At 36.8% G+C, this 18521-nt stretch overlaps 1 protein-coding gene across 1 annotated transcript in view; it reads left to right on the top strand.

The window, feature by feature from the left end:
- The window catches only part of LOC306845724 (collagen alpha-1(XI) chain-like), a 77909-nt gene that overhangs the window by 17513 nt on the left and 41875 nt on the right, over window positions 1-18521 (top strand). Inside the window, exons 5-20 of the mRNA XM_079378683.1 lie at window positions 2463-2588; window positions 5333-5431; window positions 6074-6157; window positions 7326-7631; window positions 8328-8387; window positions 10831-10872; window positions 11014-11076; window positions 12584-12658; window positions 13062-13145; window positions 13397-13453; window positions 14579-14632; window positions 15809-15862; window positions 16406-16459; window positions 17363-17416; window positions 18160-18213; window positions 18318-18362. Of these exons, the coding sequence (XP_079234809.1) occupies window positions 2463-2588; window positions 5333-5431; window positions 6074-6157; window positions 7326-7631; window positions 8328-8387; window positions 10831-10872; window positions 11014-11076; window positions 12584-12658; window positions 13062-13145; window positions 13397-13453; window positions 14579-14632; window positions 15809-15862; window positions 16406-16459; window positions 17363-17416; window positions 18160-18213; window positions 18318-18362 (1311 nt within the window). The remainder of the gene's footprint in view (window positions 1-2462; window positions 2589-5332; window positions 5432-6073; window positions 6158-7325; window positions 7632-8327; window positions 8388-10830; window positions 10873-11013; window positions 11077-12583; window positions 12659-13061; window positions 13146-13396; window positions 13454-14578; window positions 14633-15808; window positions 15863-16405; window positions 16460-17362; window positions 17417-18159; window positions 18214-18317; window positions 18363-18521) is intronic.

Below are 18521 nucleotides of genomic sequence, written 5' to 3'. Positions count from 1 at the left end.
TCTTTGAGAAGAATGTGTCTGTTATGAATTAACACAGCACTCAGCAGACATTGTAAAACAGGGCAATCCCAATGGATGCTCAAGTATTCAAAGTAGATTTATATCTCCCTGTTTCCATCAGTGTTTAGTCCAGAGCCATGCTAGTATATTATCTGTTCTCAATAGTGAGGAAGAAGATGTGCCAGACGCTTAGAAAAACTACTCCTGTCCAGTGATGGAGAGTCATTGGATGGGACTCAGACTAGGAATAAGCTGAAAAGGGAGATGTGTTTGACCAGAGATGAATGTCAGTAGTGGGCCAACACATTTTTGACTTAATGTTGAACTAGGTCAGGTGTGTTTGAATGGTTTGTCTATGTTTGAATGGGGTCACTGAATATCAGTGTTCATGTATCAAAGGTGTCATAATGTACATTTTTTTTTTTTTTTTTTTTAAGGGGATACCAGTGCTGAGTTGTTTTAGCATTATTTATAGGCCTATATAATAATATTTTGAAATGTCTTTTATTTTCATATTTTTAGTTTTCATTTATTTAAGTTTAAACTGATTTTTACATTTTTATTAGTTTTAGTTTTTTTATATTTCTATTTAGCTTGAATTTATTTTATTTCAGTTTTAGTGTGTTGTTTTAGTACACACACTTTAGTAGTTATTATTGAAAAAAAAATACAAAATGTTTTTTAGTGTTATTGCATTAAACATGTTATGAAATTACAGTAGTAAATGTTTAACACCATAATTTAGCACATGCAGAATTTATTATTACAGATTCAAATCGTTTTCCAAAGAATGTCTAGAGTCAGACATCATATAATAAATTTAAGTTATTTATTATTAATGACCACTCTAACAGAAATTTCGAGGACCGTCTCGCTGCAGCCCACAAGATCCAGGGGGCGGGGTTGGATCCAGATCCAACTCCTCCCACCTTACATGTGCCTAAACCTACCCATCTCCACCCCCTGATCCCTAAACCCACCCATCTCCACCCCCTAGATGTGGATCCAACCACGCTCGCTGGATCTTGTAGGCTGCAGCGAGCTACTTGGAAATTTCTACTGGCATCTTTAGGATAGAAGAGTGGATAATGGGTAAAAGATAACAAATATAATCAAATTTTTCCATATAATATTTTTTAAAAATGCTTTAGTACAATCACAATGTAAACATAATTTAGTTCATTTTCAAAGCAACACGTTATTTATATAGTTTTGCAGTTAATATTTTTCTCACACAATAAAAAATTATATTTATACATATACAAAATATCTTGCTGTCTTCTTATTTTAGGAATTTGGTCCCATATCTTGATATTTGGGATACCTTGGTATAAAGGTTGAAAACAATTGCCTTAGATTACATAAGATGACCAGGCCTAGGCTAAATTTGCTGACTTGGGAAAATCTGTGAAATTCTGTCTTTAAATATGTGATTTCTGCCACAGCTTTTGAGAACAACACCTCTACATTAATCGTACAACTTTTTTGAAATATAAAGTAGCATTTAAAATGCATTTGCTCCTAAACATGTGTTAGTTCTTAATCATGAGATGTTTGTTGTATAGAGGGATATCAGAGCTCTCCAGTGTGTACAAGGATTTATTAACCATGTTTGCAGGAAGCATCATTTTGGTACCATAAAATGTCATCCAGCGCCTTAAGCTCCTACAGATGTAGACCCTGTAATTTAATGTCGTCTGGATGTTAGCATTCTCCTCCACAGGCCACCCCGCTTGATTCGACTTTACATGCCAATCAAATCAAAGAAATCTGTGTGTTTATTTACCTTTGCCCTTCTTTGACTTTTTACCTATTTATGATGCATTATATCAGTATGGCACGGGGGGTCTGAGTCTAAGTGGGTCAGCAGAGGTATTCTGCGGTTTCTCCAGCAGTAGTTTACATTCTCAGAAGAGTCAGAGAGTTCCCGCTTGAAGAATTCCTCAGGTTCGGCTTGTGCACGGCTTGTGCACGGAGCTGTTTGGCCTTTGTGTCGAGGTGGGAGAAGGGATCTTATTTCCTTTCCCAAAATTTTTATGAAAAACAGACGGCCTCAGATATTTCACATCAGCACGGGTGCTGGTTATTTTTCTTGCCATTCCTCAGTCATTAGCGTAGGACCGCTCTGTGAAATGTGACTCACTGTGGAGCACAATAGTGCTTTTTGAATGGGACACACTATCTATCTATCTATCTATCTATCTATCTATCTATCTATCTATCTATCTATCTATCTATCTATCTATCTATCTATCTATCTATCTATCTATCTATCTATCTATCTATCTATCTATCTATCTATCTATCTATCTATCTATCTATCTATCTGTCGGCCTGTCTGTTTGTCTGTCTGTCTGTCTGTCTGTCTGTCTGTCTGTCTGTCTGTCTAGATATGGCATATATCATTTGTATCTATAGACAACCAGTATTTTTCTGATAAATGTCTCTGTGATGTCATCCAGGGAGACATCCAGCAGCTTCTTTTGGTGGCAGACCCTCGTGCAGCCTATGACTACTGTGAACACTACAGCCCTGACTGTGAAACCCCCCATCAAGATACACCACAGGCCCAGGAACCCAAGGAAGAGGTCAGTATGTGTCTGGATCTGACCCAGACGAGTGTGTTGTGTGTGTTTGTGTGGTTGTGTGATGATGTGTTAATGAATTATATACTGTCTACACCCACAGCTTCTGTCTGGGGCTTTCTTAGGCCTGGATTCAAAAACATTGCCAAATATCTGAATTATCCATCAGTGTTTAGTAGGGATATATATGAGTAATCGCAACAACTAGTTTTCTACTAAAAACACTGTTCAAGCTCTTCAAACTGATTTCCTTTGGTGTTTTTGCCTCGTATCCAGAAAGACCGGAAATCTATACTTTTCCAACAAATGTCTCATCTAAATATCAGTATTACAAATAAATGCATTAGGTGGTGCTGTGGATGCTTGATGGCAAGGTGAGGGAAGGTCATCATATATTTACAAATGTATTTTAATATATTTGTAAATAATAGTTTTTTTTTACATATATTCACATTTGTCACACTAATGTTAGTTTATCTATTTTTTGTATAACTAATATTTTAAATGTCCACCCCTATTATTCAGTCTATTATTGTAGTACAGAACATTTTATTAGAGCTGCAGATCTGAACAGACTGTCCTTACAGGATCTATTGTGAATCAAAAAGTGTGATCTAGAGGGATTCAACTATCCTGATACTCCCAAATTGAAACAGTGCAGTTTGTCTGGTTTTCGGTATTAAGCTTTTTCAGTGCGTCAATGTTTTCCAATAGTATTTCATAGAATAACCAATGAGCTCACGGTGGAAACTATTTTTCCCCCTGCCACAGAGTCTGAGCCCACTTTTGAGTGGCGTGGAAATATATATATTTTTTAATGACTCCTGCATGCTTGCTGGGAAAGCCTACTTTCTCCCTCCACAGCTAACTCTGGAATACCTGGAAAAGTGAAGCTATGTCTCTCAGCTGTTAAAGAACTCCTGATTGTAACATGATGATAAATCACCGTAACTGCTGCTTGGGGTATTGAGATCTACACCACAACAGTGGATGGAAAATGTAGCTTCACTTATCGTGGAAGATGCCAGAGCAAATCCAACGGAGAAATCAGCGAATTAATACAGAACAGTAAAAACAAATTAAATAACTATATAGTCAGCTTTTTAAAAGCAGATGATATATAGCTTTATAATCCGTGTTAACTTACTAGTGTTGTAACTCAGTCCAGCATCAGCATCCTAACATCTATATCTTTTAGAAAGAGCAGAGAACTTTGGACGCAGGCCCGTTCTTTTCTCCTGCAAGGAGCTCCCCTGCGCCGTACCAAATGCTTGAAGACACATGTGGGAAATGGGGACGCGTTTTTAATGGCCCAAGACGATATTTATGCCTTTCATCCAGCTCGCTGGCTACAGCCATGGCAGGCTCCAAGCCTGGCAAGACCCTTTAATGCTGTAAACCGACTCGCAGCTTTTTCTTCCTTTTCGCTTCTCTTCTGCGGCCAGTGGAATGCAGCCAGTCAGCTGCATTTTTTTCCGTGTTATTTTTATTAGCTCAGCTGATGCATAGGGACTTAAATTCATCCCTTTCTGATGGACAAAGGCACATCACAGAATGCCTGTTAGCTTGCTATACCACTACAATCTACTATACCTCACCTTATGCTTATGCACCTTATTACAATAAGAGAGGAAAACAAGCAGAGAATTGGAAGCATATGTTTATTATTGCTTGTTTGTCATAAACAGCGTAAGTCATTTATTATTGGGAAGGATTTAACAATAGCTCTTTGTTGAATTGTTAAATTGTGCTTAACAACTTTCAAAATCTGTTTGTGTGCAAGTGGCTTAAGAGTGTAACATTTCATTTACACGCTTTATAAGAAGCAGAATTATCCAATAAATAATTTTAATAATCTTTTTCTAATTACATGTTACTGGTACTCATTGCTTATTTTGGCACATTGTTAATACTTGTTATCTTGAAAAACAAAAAATGTTTTAAATTACAGGTTTATTCTCCAGTAGGGATGGCACTAGAGAGTTACACTATAGTAAAGTTCATTATTTGATGACATTCATGAGATTTGTATTCAATTTAATGTGACTGGATACATACGAATGGATTTCCACAGAAATTCAATCTGCTCGTATTGCATGAATGAGGCCCAGTTGGGCTCAAAGCATTTAGTTTGTGCTTTTGTACCATAAAATGCTTTGAATGAAAACGTGTAAAAAAATGTTAAGCAAATCATCAAATCAAACTAAGCCTTTACTGATTTGGTGGTCTAAACGGAAGGGAAGGTCAACAAAATTAAAGTTCTCAAATATTTAAACTACAAAAGGGTTTTGTAGTTCACTGATCACCCATCACATCAACGGCATACCTAAGTGCATTTTGGATTAAATGTGATATGCCAATAATGTATGCTACAATGCATCTTCCCCTTAGTACACAGCGACCCCAAAAAGCATCTGAACACTTAAAAATATAGCCTCACTTAAAAATGTATGAACATTTTTGCATTAATTCACAAAATATCAAATCAAGTGGTATTTTTTTTTTTTTTTTTAATGTACCGTTCAAAATTATGCCCATATACCCACAAATAAATAAGTTATAAATAAGTAACATTTTTATAATAAATAATAATAATACATTTAAATAATAATAAAAGTTTGATATTTTTGTTTACACAATTTTCTTGGATATCAGATATTCAAAAAGTGTTCAAATGTGTTTTGAGGACTGTACAAGGGCTCGGAATTCAAGTCTTTCTTTCTAACATGCATCCATCTCTCTCTCAGTATAATAGTGAATACACAGATTATAATGAGTTCTATGACTACACAGAAGAAGGGACTGCCACTGAAAATCCCACTGACAACGTCGGTACTGAGACCAAGGTAAAGACTCTTGCTCATTTGTATGGCCCAGGCCCATGTCAATCACTGTGGGAATTTCTTCAGCCCGCCCACTTCCACACTGTGTGGTCTCTGATTTATTACCCCGACTCTCACGCTCTTTGTCACTTTGCCTTTCTGTCTCCTCATGTGCCATCACTTTCATTCAAATACAAGCTCCAAATGTAACTTTTTGCTAGATCTGCAGATTTTGAGAAAATGTGTTGACCATGCATGAAACTGTATTTCATATTGTGTTTATCAAGAAATAATTCTTTTAACTTTTTTAAATAAAACTTTTTTTTTTTTTTTTGTCATTTTAGACAAATAGTGCAAGTCAGTATATCCTATCTTACTGAAGGTTTTTTTTTTTCTTTTAATTTGTAGACAGTTTGATTTATTTCAGAGTGATTTAAACCATCTACTATTGTGTTGAAATGTGTAATAAAGTTGCCGGCCAGCTGTTATTTACTTGCCAAATCTAACTTTTACTTACACATGCACTTGCTCATGTTTCAAATTCGGATATAAACAGCTAAGAATAAGCAGTTGTTTAAAAATGAACAATAAATGAATATTCACATCTCAACATTAGATCCATTTTTTTCTTCATTCTGAGTGATGTGAATCTCTTGTGTGATATAGCCCAGCACTGCTGACACTGGAGACTACTATATTGAGCAGGACTATGGCACTGAAGCCCCTTCTGTTTCCTTTCCATCCAATGAGGTAGAGATCTGCATGCTTCTAATTTTTATTTTCCATGGTCTATTTTAAGCGGGTTTCTATTTAAATAGCCTTCTTTTGGTAAAGCTTTTCTGACTTTAGAATATTATTTTGCACCTCATTTTCTGGAATAATTTAAATAATTGCTATATTTTAGATCGCTTTACCCAAACTATGAGAGAAAAGTAGAAAATCATCCACATTTGAGGTGCCAGCTCTACTCGAGGTGGTTCATTGTGTTTTTTCTTGACTTTTTCTTTAGTCTGATTTTTATGGGTAAAAGGCAAATAAAAACCACTATTCCATGTAACGGTTTACGTTCAGCTGAAAGCAGTGAAATCAAAGCATTTTCATTATTTATGTTATTTCAATAGTTTGATGATTCTGTCACAGTTTGTTCTAAGACATCGCACAAATGAAGTCTAAATGAAGAACATCCAGCTTTAACTGGAACAATATGTCTTTCATTTAGCGATGGCCAAATGTCTGCTTCAAATGATACAGTACAGCTACATGGGCAGATGCGGCCTCATAAAGCACTCCTGGTATACAAAACAAAGGCTGGAATTAACTGGAGAAATCTTAAGTACTTTTGTTCACTGGGTGAGGAAGGCTGTCAAAATTAAGGCCAAAATAGTTTTCCAGTAAAAGAAAAAAAAAATGCTGGAAGGCATAGGATGTACAAAGTAAGACAAGATTTATCACATGTAAGGTTGTTGTGATTTGTCATTTTATTAACCAAAACAATTCAAATTTTTAGTTTCTATTCACTGTAGTAGTAAAATATTGAATGTTATAGTTGTTTGTCACATAAAGTTGCAATTATTATTTGAATTATTGAATTATTATTATTATAAATAGACAATATAAATAGATATGAATTATTTTACTTAAATGTCATGAAATTAATTGACAAAGGAAGACATTTTTTAAAATATCTATTGTACATTTGTAAGGTCATATCATAAAATACACATTTAATTGGAAATTAGACCAATTACACACTATCATGTCTAAAATGATCCCATTTAAAATTATGCTTTGCTAGTGCAGTTGTATTTTCACCTGTAGAGCTTTGTTAAATGAGTTCATTAGTTTGATTAGGTGTCTGCATTGACTAACCTCCCTGTTTCCTTCATTCGCTGACCTCCTGCCTCCCCGGGCCGGGCAGAATCCATCGCCAAAAGAGGAAATAGTAGACGACTACATTACAGGGATAGAAGAAGTTGGAGTGGATCCCACCGTTGTCACCAATGAGAATGTGGATATTGTGGAGTCCAAAAGCACTAATGGTGCAGAAAACCAGGACTTCAAGGAATATGACATTAATGAATATGATGCAAAAGAGATAGACCCCAGCATCTATGAGGATTCGTTCTATGACTACAATACTAATGGAGCTAAACCCACCGGATCAACCTACGAGAGCGAGTTTGGACCAGGCCGACCTGCTGAAACGCAGGTCACGGAGAGTAATGTGAGTTGACTTCTCCATCTTTATGTTGGAAACAAGTCAGTTGTGTGGCAAGAGAATGCTGAGTATGTTTTTTTCTTACAACCACATAACTGTAATTCTAATGCTCCTAATTAATAGGAATAATGTCCATTTACCTTATTATGTTTCAGTATGTCTGCTGACACAATCGTTCAATTGTAGCCATTTTGCTTGTGGTGTGTGGGAGGCAGGAAATCAAATGTTAGCTGTGTGATTGCAGTGTTGATCTGTTATAACATGAGACTTATTTTCACAGCTCAACACAAGCACTCGTTCACACAGACACTACACACATGCACACACTGACCACAGTGGCTTTGTGCTCCTTTTCTTCATTCCTGGAGAGATATATCATCCTGGTCCACAAAAACAAAACACACATTCACACACTAATGGGCTGAATTTAATACTTGTGTTAAATGACTGTAAAAATATTGTCAAAATACTTTCCCTGTGGGTCTTATAAGTGGACATTATAGGAAAAGATGGAGTTCACACTTCTTTTCTAATCATCCTCACAGTAATCACTGAGCATGTTCACCACTTGGCTTTATAGAGTTATACAGTCCATTTTGGGCATTAGCTTTAGTGCTTAATGTGCTGTTTTATAGCTGTTTGGTCTACAGGAGTAGTACTTACTCTGTCATTAAATCTCAGTTTGTTTTGCCTCTGTTGTAGGTTGGTGGTGGCTATGGTGGTGAAAAGGGGCAAAAAGGTGAACCTGCAGTCATTGAGCCGGTAGGTAAACTCTGCGTGTACCAAATTAAATGCAACTACTCATAATGCGTCATATTTTTCCCCTCAATAGTGTGGCAGTTCAGAATGTGGACTGCAAACAGATATATATAATATATTAACCCAAAAATAAAAGTTAACACTTTAGTGTAGGGGCCAATTCTCACTATTAACTAGTTGCTTATTATTAATTATTAACTAGTTGCTTATTATTAACATATTGGTTGTTTATTTGAACTTATAAAACACATGTTCTGCATGACGATATTCTACAACCCGAATTCCGGAAATGTTGGGACATCTTTTAAATTTGAATAAAATGAAAACTAAAAGACTTTCAAATCACATGAGCCAATATTTTATTCACAACAGAACGTAGAGAACATAACAAATGTTTAAACGGAGAAATTTTACACTTTTATCCACTAAATGAGCTCATTTCAAATTTGATGCCTGCTATAGGTCTCAAGTTGGCACGTTGGCAACAAAGGGCTGAAAAAGCAAGACATTTTGAAAAGATTCAGCTGGGAGAACATCTACCAACTAATTAAGTTCATTGACATCAGGTCTGTAACATGATTAGTTATAAAAGGGATGTCTTAGAGAGGCAGAGTCTCTCAGAAGTAAAGATGGGCAGAGGCTCTCCAATCTGTGAAAGAGTGCATAAAAAGATTGTGGAATACTTTAAAAACAACGTTCCTCAACGTCAAATTGCAAAGGTTTTGCAAATCTCATCATCTACAGTGCATAACATCATCAAAAGACTGGAGAAATCTCTGTGCGTAAGGGACAAGGCCGAAGACCTTTGTTGGATGCCCTCAGACGACACTGCATCACTCATCGGCATGATTCTGTCATTGACATTACTAAATGGGCCCAGGAATACTTCCAGAAACCACTGTCGGCAAACACAATCTGCAGATGCCAAATAAAGGTCTATCATGCCAAAAGGAAGCCATATGTGAACATGGTCCAGAAGCGCCGTCATGTCCTATGGGCCAAGGCTCATTTAAAATAGACTGTTTCAAAGTGGAAAAGTGTTCTATGGTCAGACGAGTCCAAATTTAACATTCTTGTTAGAAATCACGGACACCGTGTCCTCTGGGCTACAGAGGAGGGAGACATTCCAGCGTCTTATCAGCATTCAGTTCAAAAGTGCATACGGTATGGGCATCTTGCATGTTTTGGAAGGCACAATGAATGCTGAAAGGTATATAAAGGTTTTAGAGCAACATATGCTCCCTTCCAGACGACGTCTATTTCAGTGAAGGCCTTGTGTATTTCAGCAGGAAAATGCAAAACCACATACTGCAGCTATTACAACAGCATGGCTTCATAGTAGACGAGACTGGGTGCTGAATTGGCCTGCCTACAGTCCAGATCTTTCACCAATAGAGAACATTTGGTGCATCATTAAACATTAAATACCTCAAAGATGACCATAAACTCTTCAGCAGCTGGAAACCTGTATCAGGCAAGAATGGGACCAAATTTCTATGTTCTATTGTGAATAAATTATTGGCTCATGTCATTTGAAATTCTTTTAGTTTTCATTTTATTCAAATTTAAATAACGTCCCAACATTTCCAGAATTCGGGTTGTACATCCTTAATCTGGCCCAATACTTTAACTTAACAACTATGTTATTAGCTATTAATAAACAGCAAATTAGGAATTTATTGAGGCAAAAGTCAGATTAAAATGTTTGTTAATAGCGAGAATTGGACCTTAAAATCAAGTGTGACCAAATAAAATTAATAATTGTATATTATTATATACAGTACCATTCAAAAGTTTAAAGTTGGGAGGATTTTTAAATGTTAAATGATTTTTTTAAAAGTCGTATGCACACCAAGCCTGTATTTATTTGATCAAAAATTTACAGTAAAAACAGTAATATTGTGAAATTTTCAAGAGCCTTTACTCCAGTCTTTAGTGTCACATGCGAGAAATCAGTTTCTAAAATGTTGATTTGGTGCTCAAGAATTATTTCTTATTAATAAGAATGCTGAAAACAGCTGTTGCTTTTTAAAATTTATTAGATTATTTGTAACAATGTAAAAGTATTTACTATTACTTTTGATCAAAATAATGCATCCTTTATATGCCAATGTAGTCATACCTGCCACCTAATTATTCTTTGTACAGTTGTACAGGAAAGGGAAAATGGCAGCAGTCCAGGAAAAAGGATTCTTACATTAATACTTTCAAATGTCAACGTATTATTCATCTGATTTTGACCGCAGTTGCATTATTCACTTTTCTTGAATAGTGAAAAAGGCGATTGGTTCAGTTGGACTAAATGAACCACATCTTTTGAGTTCCTCTTCACTCTTCACTGATTTTCTTTTTATTTCCGTACTGCTCATGCTGTGAGATTTACGGCCTGTCCAGCATGCTACCATACTCATGTTTTTCTTCCTCTCTTCCCTTCAATTCCTTTCAGGGGATGCTGGTAGAGGGATCCTCAGGACCACCAGGTCCCCCTGTGAGTATCACCTTGTTCCGCACTCTTTTTATACATGACGAAATTCCATAGGAAAACTTAACTTTATGGAAAATGGCAGCATAGAGTGTTTCTGTCTGTTTGTTACATTACCTTTGACGTTTCGCATGTCCTTTTTGTCAGGGTATCCCCGGCACTCCAGGTATACAAGGCTCCCCGGGCCTCCACGGAGATCCTGGTGAGAGAGTAAGTTGACATTTCCCAAAAAAATCATCCCTCATATAGGTTACCTACTATCTCTTAATCCTGTTTGTGGTGTTAAAATATCTTATTCACGTATATACACCAGTTATAGGTAAATGTTTCCCGGTCAGAAATTTCACAATCTCTTTCTCACTTTATTAGAGGAGTTAGACTTCCACATAAAGACAATAGTAAAGTTTACATTGTTTAAAGCTTTGAGAGAATAAGCCAATGACAAGCAGCAAGTCGTAACTGTCTAAACGAGCAGATGTGTGCATATTACAAAGACCTGAGAGGCCACGTTGAAACCCGATCTGCCTTTAAATCCTCACTCTATTAACACTTCCAGAGGAGCAGCAGACTTATAACCTCTCATACACATTAAGACATACTCATTCTCCCATAGATTCTTATGTTTGATGCTGTTCGCACCATTTTTCAGAATTGTAAATGTTCTCTGTTGATTACTGAATAGAGAAAAGCTGTCCACATATTAACGAACAGCTGGATTTTTTTTTCGTCTTTACGGTGGTGCAGCTTGGCCTCTTCTTCTTAACCTCCCGCAGAGGTAACCTTTACAGTGCATTCTGGGAAATGGACAGCACTCCCACCATCATTGACCTGCGTCTCCTAGCACAAAGGGCTTTTTGTCTGTGAGGGGAAGCGATTTCCCACTCGCTTTGATCTCCATCAGTTCCTCCTCTTATGAAGCTGAAATCTGTAGCCGAAAATGCTTAAATAACAATGACGGCCACTTCCCTGGATGGGCAGTACATCCTTCCTGATTTATATACAGAAGCACATGTGTGCTAGGTGTCAGTGTATATGTTACATACTGTAGAAAGGACGTTTTCCCAGCCTTAAATCACACACACACATGCACTCACCGTCATATGGGAACAATTTAAAGTGAACCATCTACAAGAGGAGCGTGACATGCCTGCTAAAGAGATCTCTTCCCAAAACTACCCTAGCAGCATTCCTTCATATGAGTGCATGCGTTCAAGTCCTCCCAGCTTTTCTTGTGGGGTGTTAGTTTCATTACAAGCACGCACACAATTAAACAGCGCAATGAAAGGAACTATAAACAACACAAAACATACATAAACCTCAGTATAAATATAAGGCAAAATAAACCTAAGTGTATTATTATGGGATAATGACGGGGCTTTAGCACATTAGCTATTTTTGATTTCGGGCGTAAGGAACGCTGCGGAAATCTCCTGCAGTTTAGGTGCAATTTGCGAAAGCGCCACAGCATTTTTCTCTAAACTGTTTAGTCAAGCTTTTGTTTTTGTGAACTGTTTAGGGACTTTGAGTTAATTTAGGTGACCTAACCTACAATTCAATAATTTTTTCCTGTATTTTAAACTTTACAGAAACAATCTCTTTCCATGCCTATAGTTTTCTTTTTTTGTACAGCCATTTACACATTTGTTTCCCACACACTTTATGGCTCATTTCCTTCTGTTTCCCCTCCCTCTTTTCTCCTTCTCTCTTCATCTCTCAGGGCCCTCCTGGTCGTCCTGGTTTGCCAGGCGCAGATGGAGCTCCGGGGCCCTCTGGCACCATCCTCATGTTACCGGTAAACTCGTCCAACCCATACATTTCCAATGATTCTGATTAAGGACAAGATTTTCCAGCCTGCAATCTTAGAGAAACCACTGAACTTACCTCAAAATCAGCTGCAAATGGCCACTTCCTCTAACATTGGACAAATTACTATCATTGTAAACGTCCAAGCAGGTTATGAATTGTTACAGCTGTGAAAAGCCCTAACCCCACCCCGTAACCCCACTGCACTCATGCTACACCCAAAAGTCTACATTAACTCTACACAAACTGGCACTTTGCAGCCCAGATGCAAAGCCATAATGACAAGACCGTTGAGGCTACTTTATGTTGTAGTGGCCCCTCTAAATTCAGCATGCATTAAAAGTACTGAAATAAACTTGCGATTTCTGTGTTTGTGGATGTTTCTCTGACAGTTCCGTGCTGGTGGGGAAGCTCACAAAGGTCCGGTGGTGACGGCACAAGAAGCTCAGGCCCAAGCCATCCTTGCCCAGGCTCGGGTGTGTACCCTTGTTCATGTTGCCCATGATATTTTATTTATTTTTTTGGCTGAAACGAGTGTTTTAGGTGCAGAGAATGTATATGAGCAAGTTTAAAGGGACTGTTAAAACTAAGACAGGTTTATAGTTCTCATAACACTGTATGGTACATGGAAATGTACAAGTTGCCAGTAACATGACTTATGTACTCTACTGCAGTTAATGTCAGGTTTGCAAACTTTTTTTTTTGACCATTTAATTTGTCGCTGCAGTTGACAATGAGGGGACCACCTGGACCAACGGGATTGACAGGACGTTCCGGCCCTGTGGTGAGCGTCCCATTTCTAAGTAACATTTAATAATGACTATATAATTTGAGGAAAACATTAAACAAAATTATTCCTTTTCAACAAAATAAAACTATGTTCTATTACTACTGTACCACTTTCACTTCATATGTTGAATACATTTTTACAAGCTTTTTACCCAAGATTTCCTGGGTATGTGTTGGTAAGTAATTGTAGTGCAAAAAGAAATAGAGGTATATTTATATAAAGCAAAATATATCTATAAACAACATGTATGAAATAAGTTTCATGAATAGGTGGTGTTAGAATTTAAAAATGGTTTAATCAGTTGCCAATGATTCTGTGACAGTCTTGCCTTTTTGTATTTAAAAAGCACAAATAATTTTCAGTGTAAATTAATAAAATTTAATTTATCAAATATATTGCACACAATGAAATTGAGTTGTGAACAAGAAGTTAAGGCATTGTGATGCTTGTTCAATTTAATTGTGTTTAATTATTTTTTATTATTATTTTGTATTTGGAAAACATAAATAATTTTCTATATAAATTAATAAAATTCAATTAAATAAACAGTTTTACAAACCTATATACAGTATATATTGCACACAATGAAATTCAGTTGTGAACAAAGTGCATTGTGCTGCTTGTTCAATTTAAATGCATTTAAATACAATGATCTAAAATCCACATGCATGCAAGATTTACCTTCGCGAATGTCTCTTTTGTTTTCCCATGTCATACTTTCAAACCCAACTTCCTCCAGTTGACATCACACAAACACTGATAGGAACATGTGTTGCTCTCATCTGGCTATGATTTATGACCAGAAAATGAACAGTTCTTCGGTGCTGATGTGCTTTCAGTCTGTCTGCTGTTTGTTTTCACGTTGCCTTCTCAGATTTCTTTTGTCATTTTTGAGTTTCTGTATTTTATCCTCTTGAGATGAATCATACTAAGAATGCCACTACAATTTCTCTCATTCTTTCCCACAGCTGCCTCCAAATCAAATGTCCTTGCAATGGCAGAGGAATGTGTTTGGGTAGCCAGAGTGTGACCCAAACACAGCTCCACGCATATGATATTGGTGTTTAGAGAGTTGTGTGAGACGTAAAACTCATCTGTGTATGTATGTGTGTGTTTCAGGGTGGTCCTGGTTCACCTGGTGCTAAAGGGGAAAGTGGAGATCCTGGCCCACAGGTGACTATGTCTCTTTTTAACAACAACTTTAATCCTAACTGTAATCCATAATGATATGAGTATTCCTGAGACTCAGTATCTGATCATCATTCCTAGTATTTTGCACTACCATTCAAAAGTTTTTAAATAAATTTGTATTATTATTCAGCAAGAAAGCAATAAAACCGCTCAAAAGTGACAGTAAAGACATTTAAAATGCTACAAAATATTTAGATTTTAAATAAATGCTGTTCTTTTAAACTTTATATTTTTCAATTAACCATAAAAAATGTATCATTGTTTTTACAAAAAGCAGCACAATTATTTTCAACATTGATAATAGTAAGAAATATTTCTTGAGCTGAAAATCAGCATATTAGACTGATTTCTAAATCATGTGACACTGAAGACTGGAATATTGGCTACTGAAAATTGCATCTTCCAAACCTAAACTTTTGAACTTTTTGACCCCAAACTTTATGTGCTGTTATATACTTGTCACTTTGAGTTGGGATAATGTTGTATTAAAAGTGCTGCACATTTGATAATCACACTACTTTTCTATTCATTTAACATGTTTTTGAATGATTTAATCAATTAATTCAATCCCATTGAATGATGAAGACCGCAGAGTTGAGATGATTAGATATATATTAAAAGCCATAGTTCACCCAAAAATGCCGATTCTGTCATCAGACTTTTGAATGAACTATTCCTTAAAGGTGCGTTACATTGGAGGAAATATTATAGTTAAAGATGTGCATCATGCTTATAAGTGACTATGTTTTCTTTAGGCCCATCCCGAAATTAAATTGGTTCTAAAAATGCTGATTTTAAATGACAAAAGAAACCAAAGTGGAATCCAGTTGTAGTCATTATTTGTTGCAGATTAATTAACCGAATTAGGGTGTTGCGTCAGAGTTTTGCTCTGCCTCGGAGCCCACAGGTGCAGCCGCTATAAACTTTAACGCTGTCAGAACAATTAGCGTGCTTCCTTTCATGGTATAGCTTACATGCAATTGAATGTAAAATATGCTGAGGGGCTAAACACTCATCCGACTCTGAAGCAGAACTATTAGGCTTTAAGCATTACGTCACATAAAAAGTAACGATTTAACAATTGCTTTTATATCATTTTCAACACTGCTTTGTCATTTAGCAGTACGCTTTCATTACAGAATGTTGTGTGTTTTTAAGGGACCAAGAGGACTTCAGGGCTCTACTGGACCACCTGGAAAAGCAGGCAAGAGGGTAAGAACAGGAAAAATCTGCTCATGCTGTGAATTGGTAGTGTTTGATTGTGGCATGACATTGAAAAAGCAAAAAGGTGACATACATAATACATCTGCAACACTGCTGCTGAAGTACTCAGGCAAAGTGAAGCTGAAAAGCTCTATGCAAGAAGCCCACTGTTCACTCTCCAACCGCGCACCAGATTTTCCATGAAACTGTCTCTGTCTATTAGCCTTGACCTTAATTTACCTGTTTCAGCTTAACTGAATGACATATGTCTGTTGGATTCACATTCACATCTGCCAGTTTTAATGTTGCTGCCAAACGTTTCTCAGATTCTCCTTTGACACAGTTTATTCACAGTTTTGTTATAAATGAGTCAAATTGCCACAATAACTCAATCCCCAAACGTGCCGTAGACTCAACACACCTTATTTAGGTTGTGTGTACTCGCTCGCTTCACGTCATCTCCTGTCTCACATGAATTCTGCAGTTGTTTAAAACATATGTTAAGCACATTAACCTGCAGCATCAGGCTGATGATGCGACTTGGTTTTACAGGGCCGTAATGGAGCCGACGGAGCCAGAGGAATTCCTGGAGAATCAGGAACCAAGGTAAAATCACTTCTGACTCAAAACCTCCACTCAAAACACACTTAGCACTGATTGAGGTTTCAGAACTGCTTCTTTTGTATTGAAAACTGGGAGTGGGAGTGTTTGCTACTGTGTGTCTGGGTCATTTAATTACTGATTTTGAGTTAATCTGTTCTAGCTAAAATAATCATTTCAATTAAACGCTGTTATAACATTGATAATGTTGTGGAATTATAAAAAAAAAAATTATTATCAGACTAATGTTTTTGTTTGCTTTAGTAACAAGGAAATTATAAGCAAAAGGTAACACTTTATCTTAAGGTCCAAATCTCGCTATTAAGAAACCATTAACTACGACTTTTGCCTCAATAAACTCCTAATTTGCTGTTCATTAATAGTTAATAAGGTAGTTATTAAGTTTAGGTATTGGTTAGGACTAGGGATGTAGAATATGGTCATGCAGAATATGTGCTTTATAAGTACTAATAACAACCAATATGTTAATAATAGGCCTGTTAATAAACAACTAGTTAATAGTGAGAATGTGTCCATTTTATCCTCAGAAATAAATAAAAAAAAGTCAGATGTGTTGTTTTTGATATATATGAGATATGTGAAGATGGCATGAAATATATATTTTTTAAATATACTTAATTTTTCAACATTAATTTGAAAATGTACTGTGTAAATATATTTATAATAAATAGCATTTGTGATTAAAAATGTAATTTTTAAGTCCAATTAAGTGCGCACACACACACAAGCTATGCAATTATTTTGTTAGATTTTTTTTTTATCAATACACAGCCCTAGTTTTAAGGACATGGCCAGAAATACGTAACATAATAAATGCATAAAAACATGCACTTAGGCTTTAACTTTGACAGCCCTATTTTTATTCTCGATGTAATTACTGTCTAACAGGGGGACAGAGGATTTGATGGACTTCCTGGTCTTCCTGGTGAGAAAGGACACAGGGTAAGTGCTGAGCTATTCTTAAGAAAACTCATACGTAGTTTCCTTTCATTGTTGTAATACTTGAAATGAAAGCGAATTGTTCTAGACAGCAGAACGCGTGCCTGACCCCCACCCGTGAGAAAAATGTCTTTTTAATGCTCAATTATCAAACTTCCAGCTTGTCTCAAACAGCGCTTTAAGATTGTGGGAACAATTCTTGCCTGGTTTCATTTTATTCCTCAGCAGCAGTTTTCCTACAGAAATCTACTATATTGCATTAACTCTATTTGAAAAGCTTCTCGACGGCTCCTGCCAAGACTGAGTGCATTTTTATAATGTTCCATGTCTGCCACTGTACGTTTTGTTTAGTGTGCTGACAGTCATAGTGGCAGGAGAAGTTGACCTCATTATAGTGGCACTGGGTTTTTTTTGGCATGCTTGCATTCTTCTGGCAAACGAAAGCTGCCCTCGCTAGGCACAGCAGAGTGTGGCTTGCTTGGCCTGGGCAAGTATAGTGAAAGAGGCCCGCAGATCACAGGGAGCTGTGTATATTTCCAGTCAAAGTGCTGTCCTCCTAATCCTGCCTTGGGTAATTACAGGCCCCGCTATGTTATAGCCTCTTCTTATAGGGATGTAGTCTTATAAATAGTGGTCATGGGCCCTAACAATGCATGGAGCCAAAAGTAGGCAGGCAGACAGGGACAGTAATAATACATTTACTCTTTTTCTCCCTCTGTCATTTAATGTCTTTCGTTTTCTTTTAGGGTGAGGCAGGTCCTATCGGCTCACCAGGCCCTCCAGGAGAGGATGGACCGAGGGTGCGTTTGTCCAAGTGACACATTCATTTCTTATTTTGATTCATATGTACTTGCATATGTGTGTGCAGACACGTTGGCAAGTGTGTTTGTGCTCTTGTCTGCAGGGTGAGGATGGTGAGATTGGACAGAGAGGAATGCCAGGAGAAAGTGTAAGCATATCCATCTCTATTTACATTTTGTATTCTCTTGTCATGAATTCCTTTCAAAATATTTTTTTTTATGTGAACTATTCAAAGCTTAGTAGACATTGTTTGAAGCTTTAACCCTCTTTTTCATCACGGTGTAGGCACAGACTCATGAAATATTTC

Source organism: Barbus barbus, assembly GCF_936440315.1.
Source record: "Barbus barbus genome assembly, chromosome: 26".
NCBI lineage: Eukaryota > Metazoa > Chordata > Actinopteri > Cypriniformes > Cyprinidae > Barbus > Barbus barbus.
Note: the sequence above shows the minus strand (reverse complement) of the source record. Positions and strands in the feature narration are given on the sequence as shown.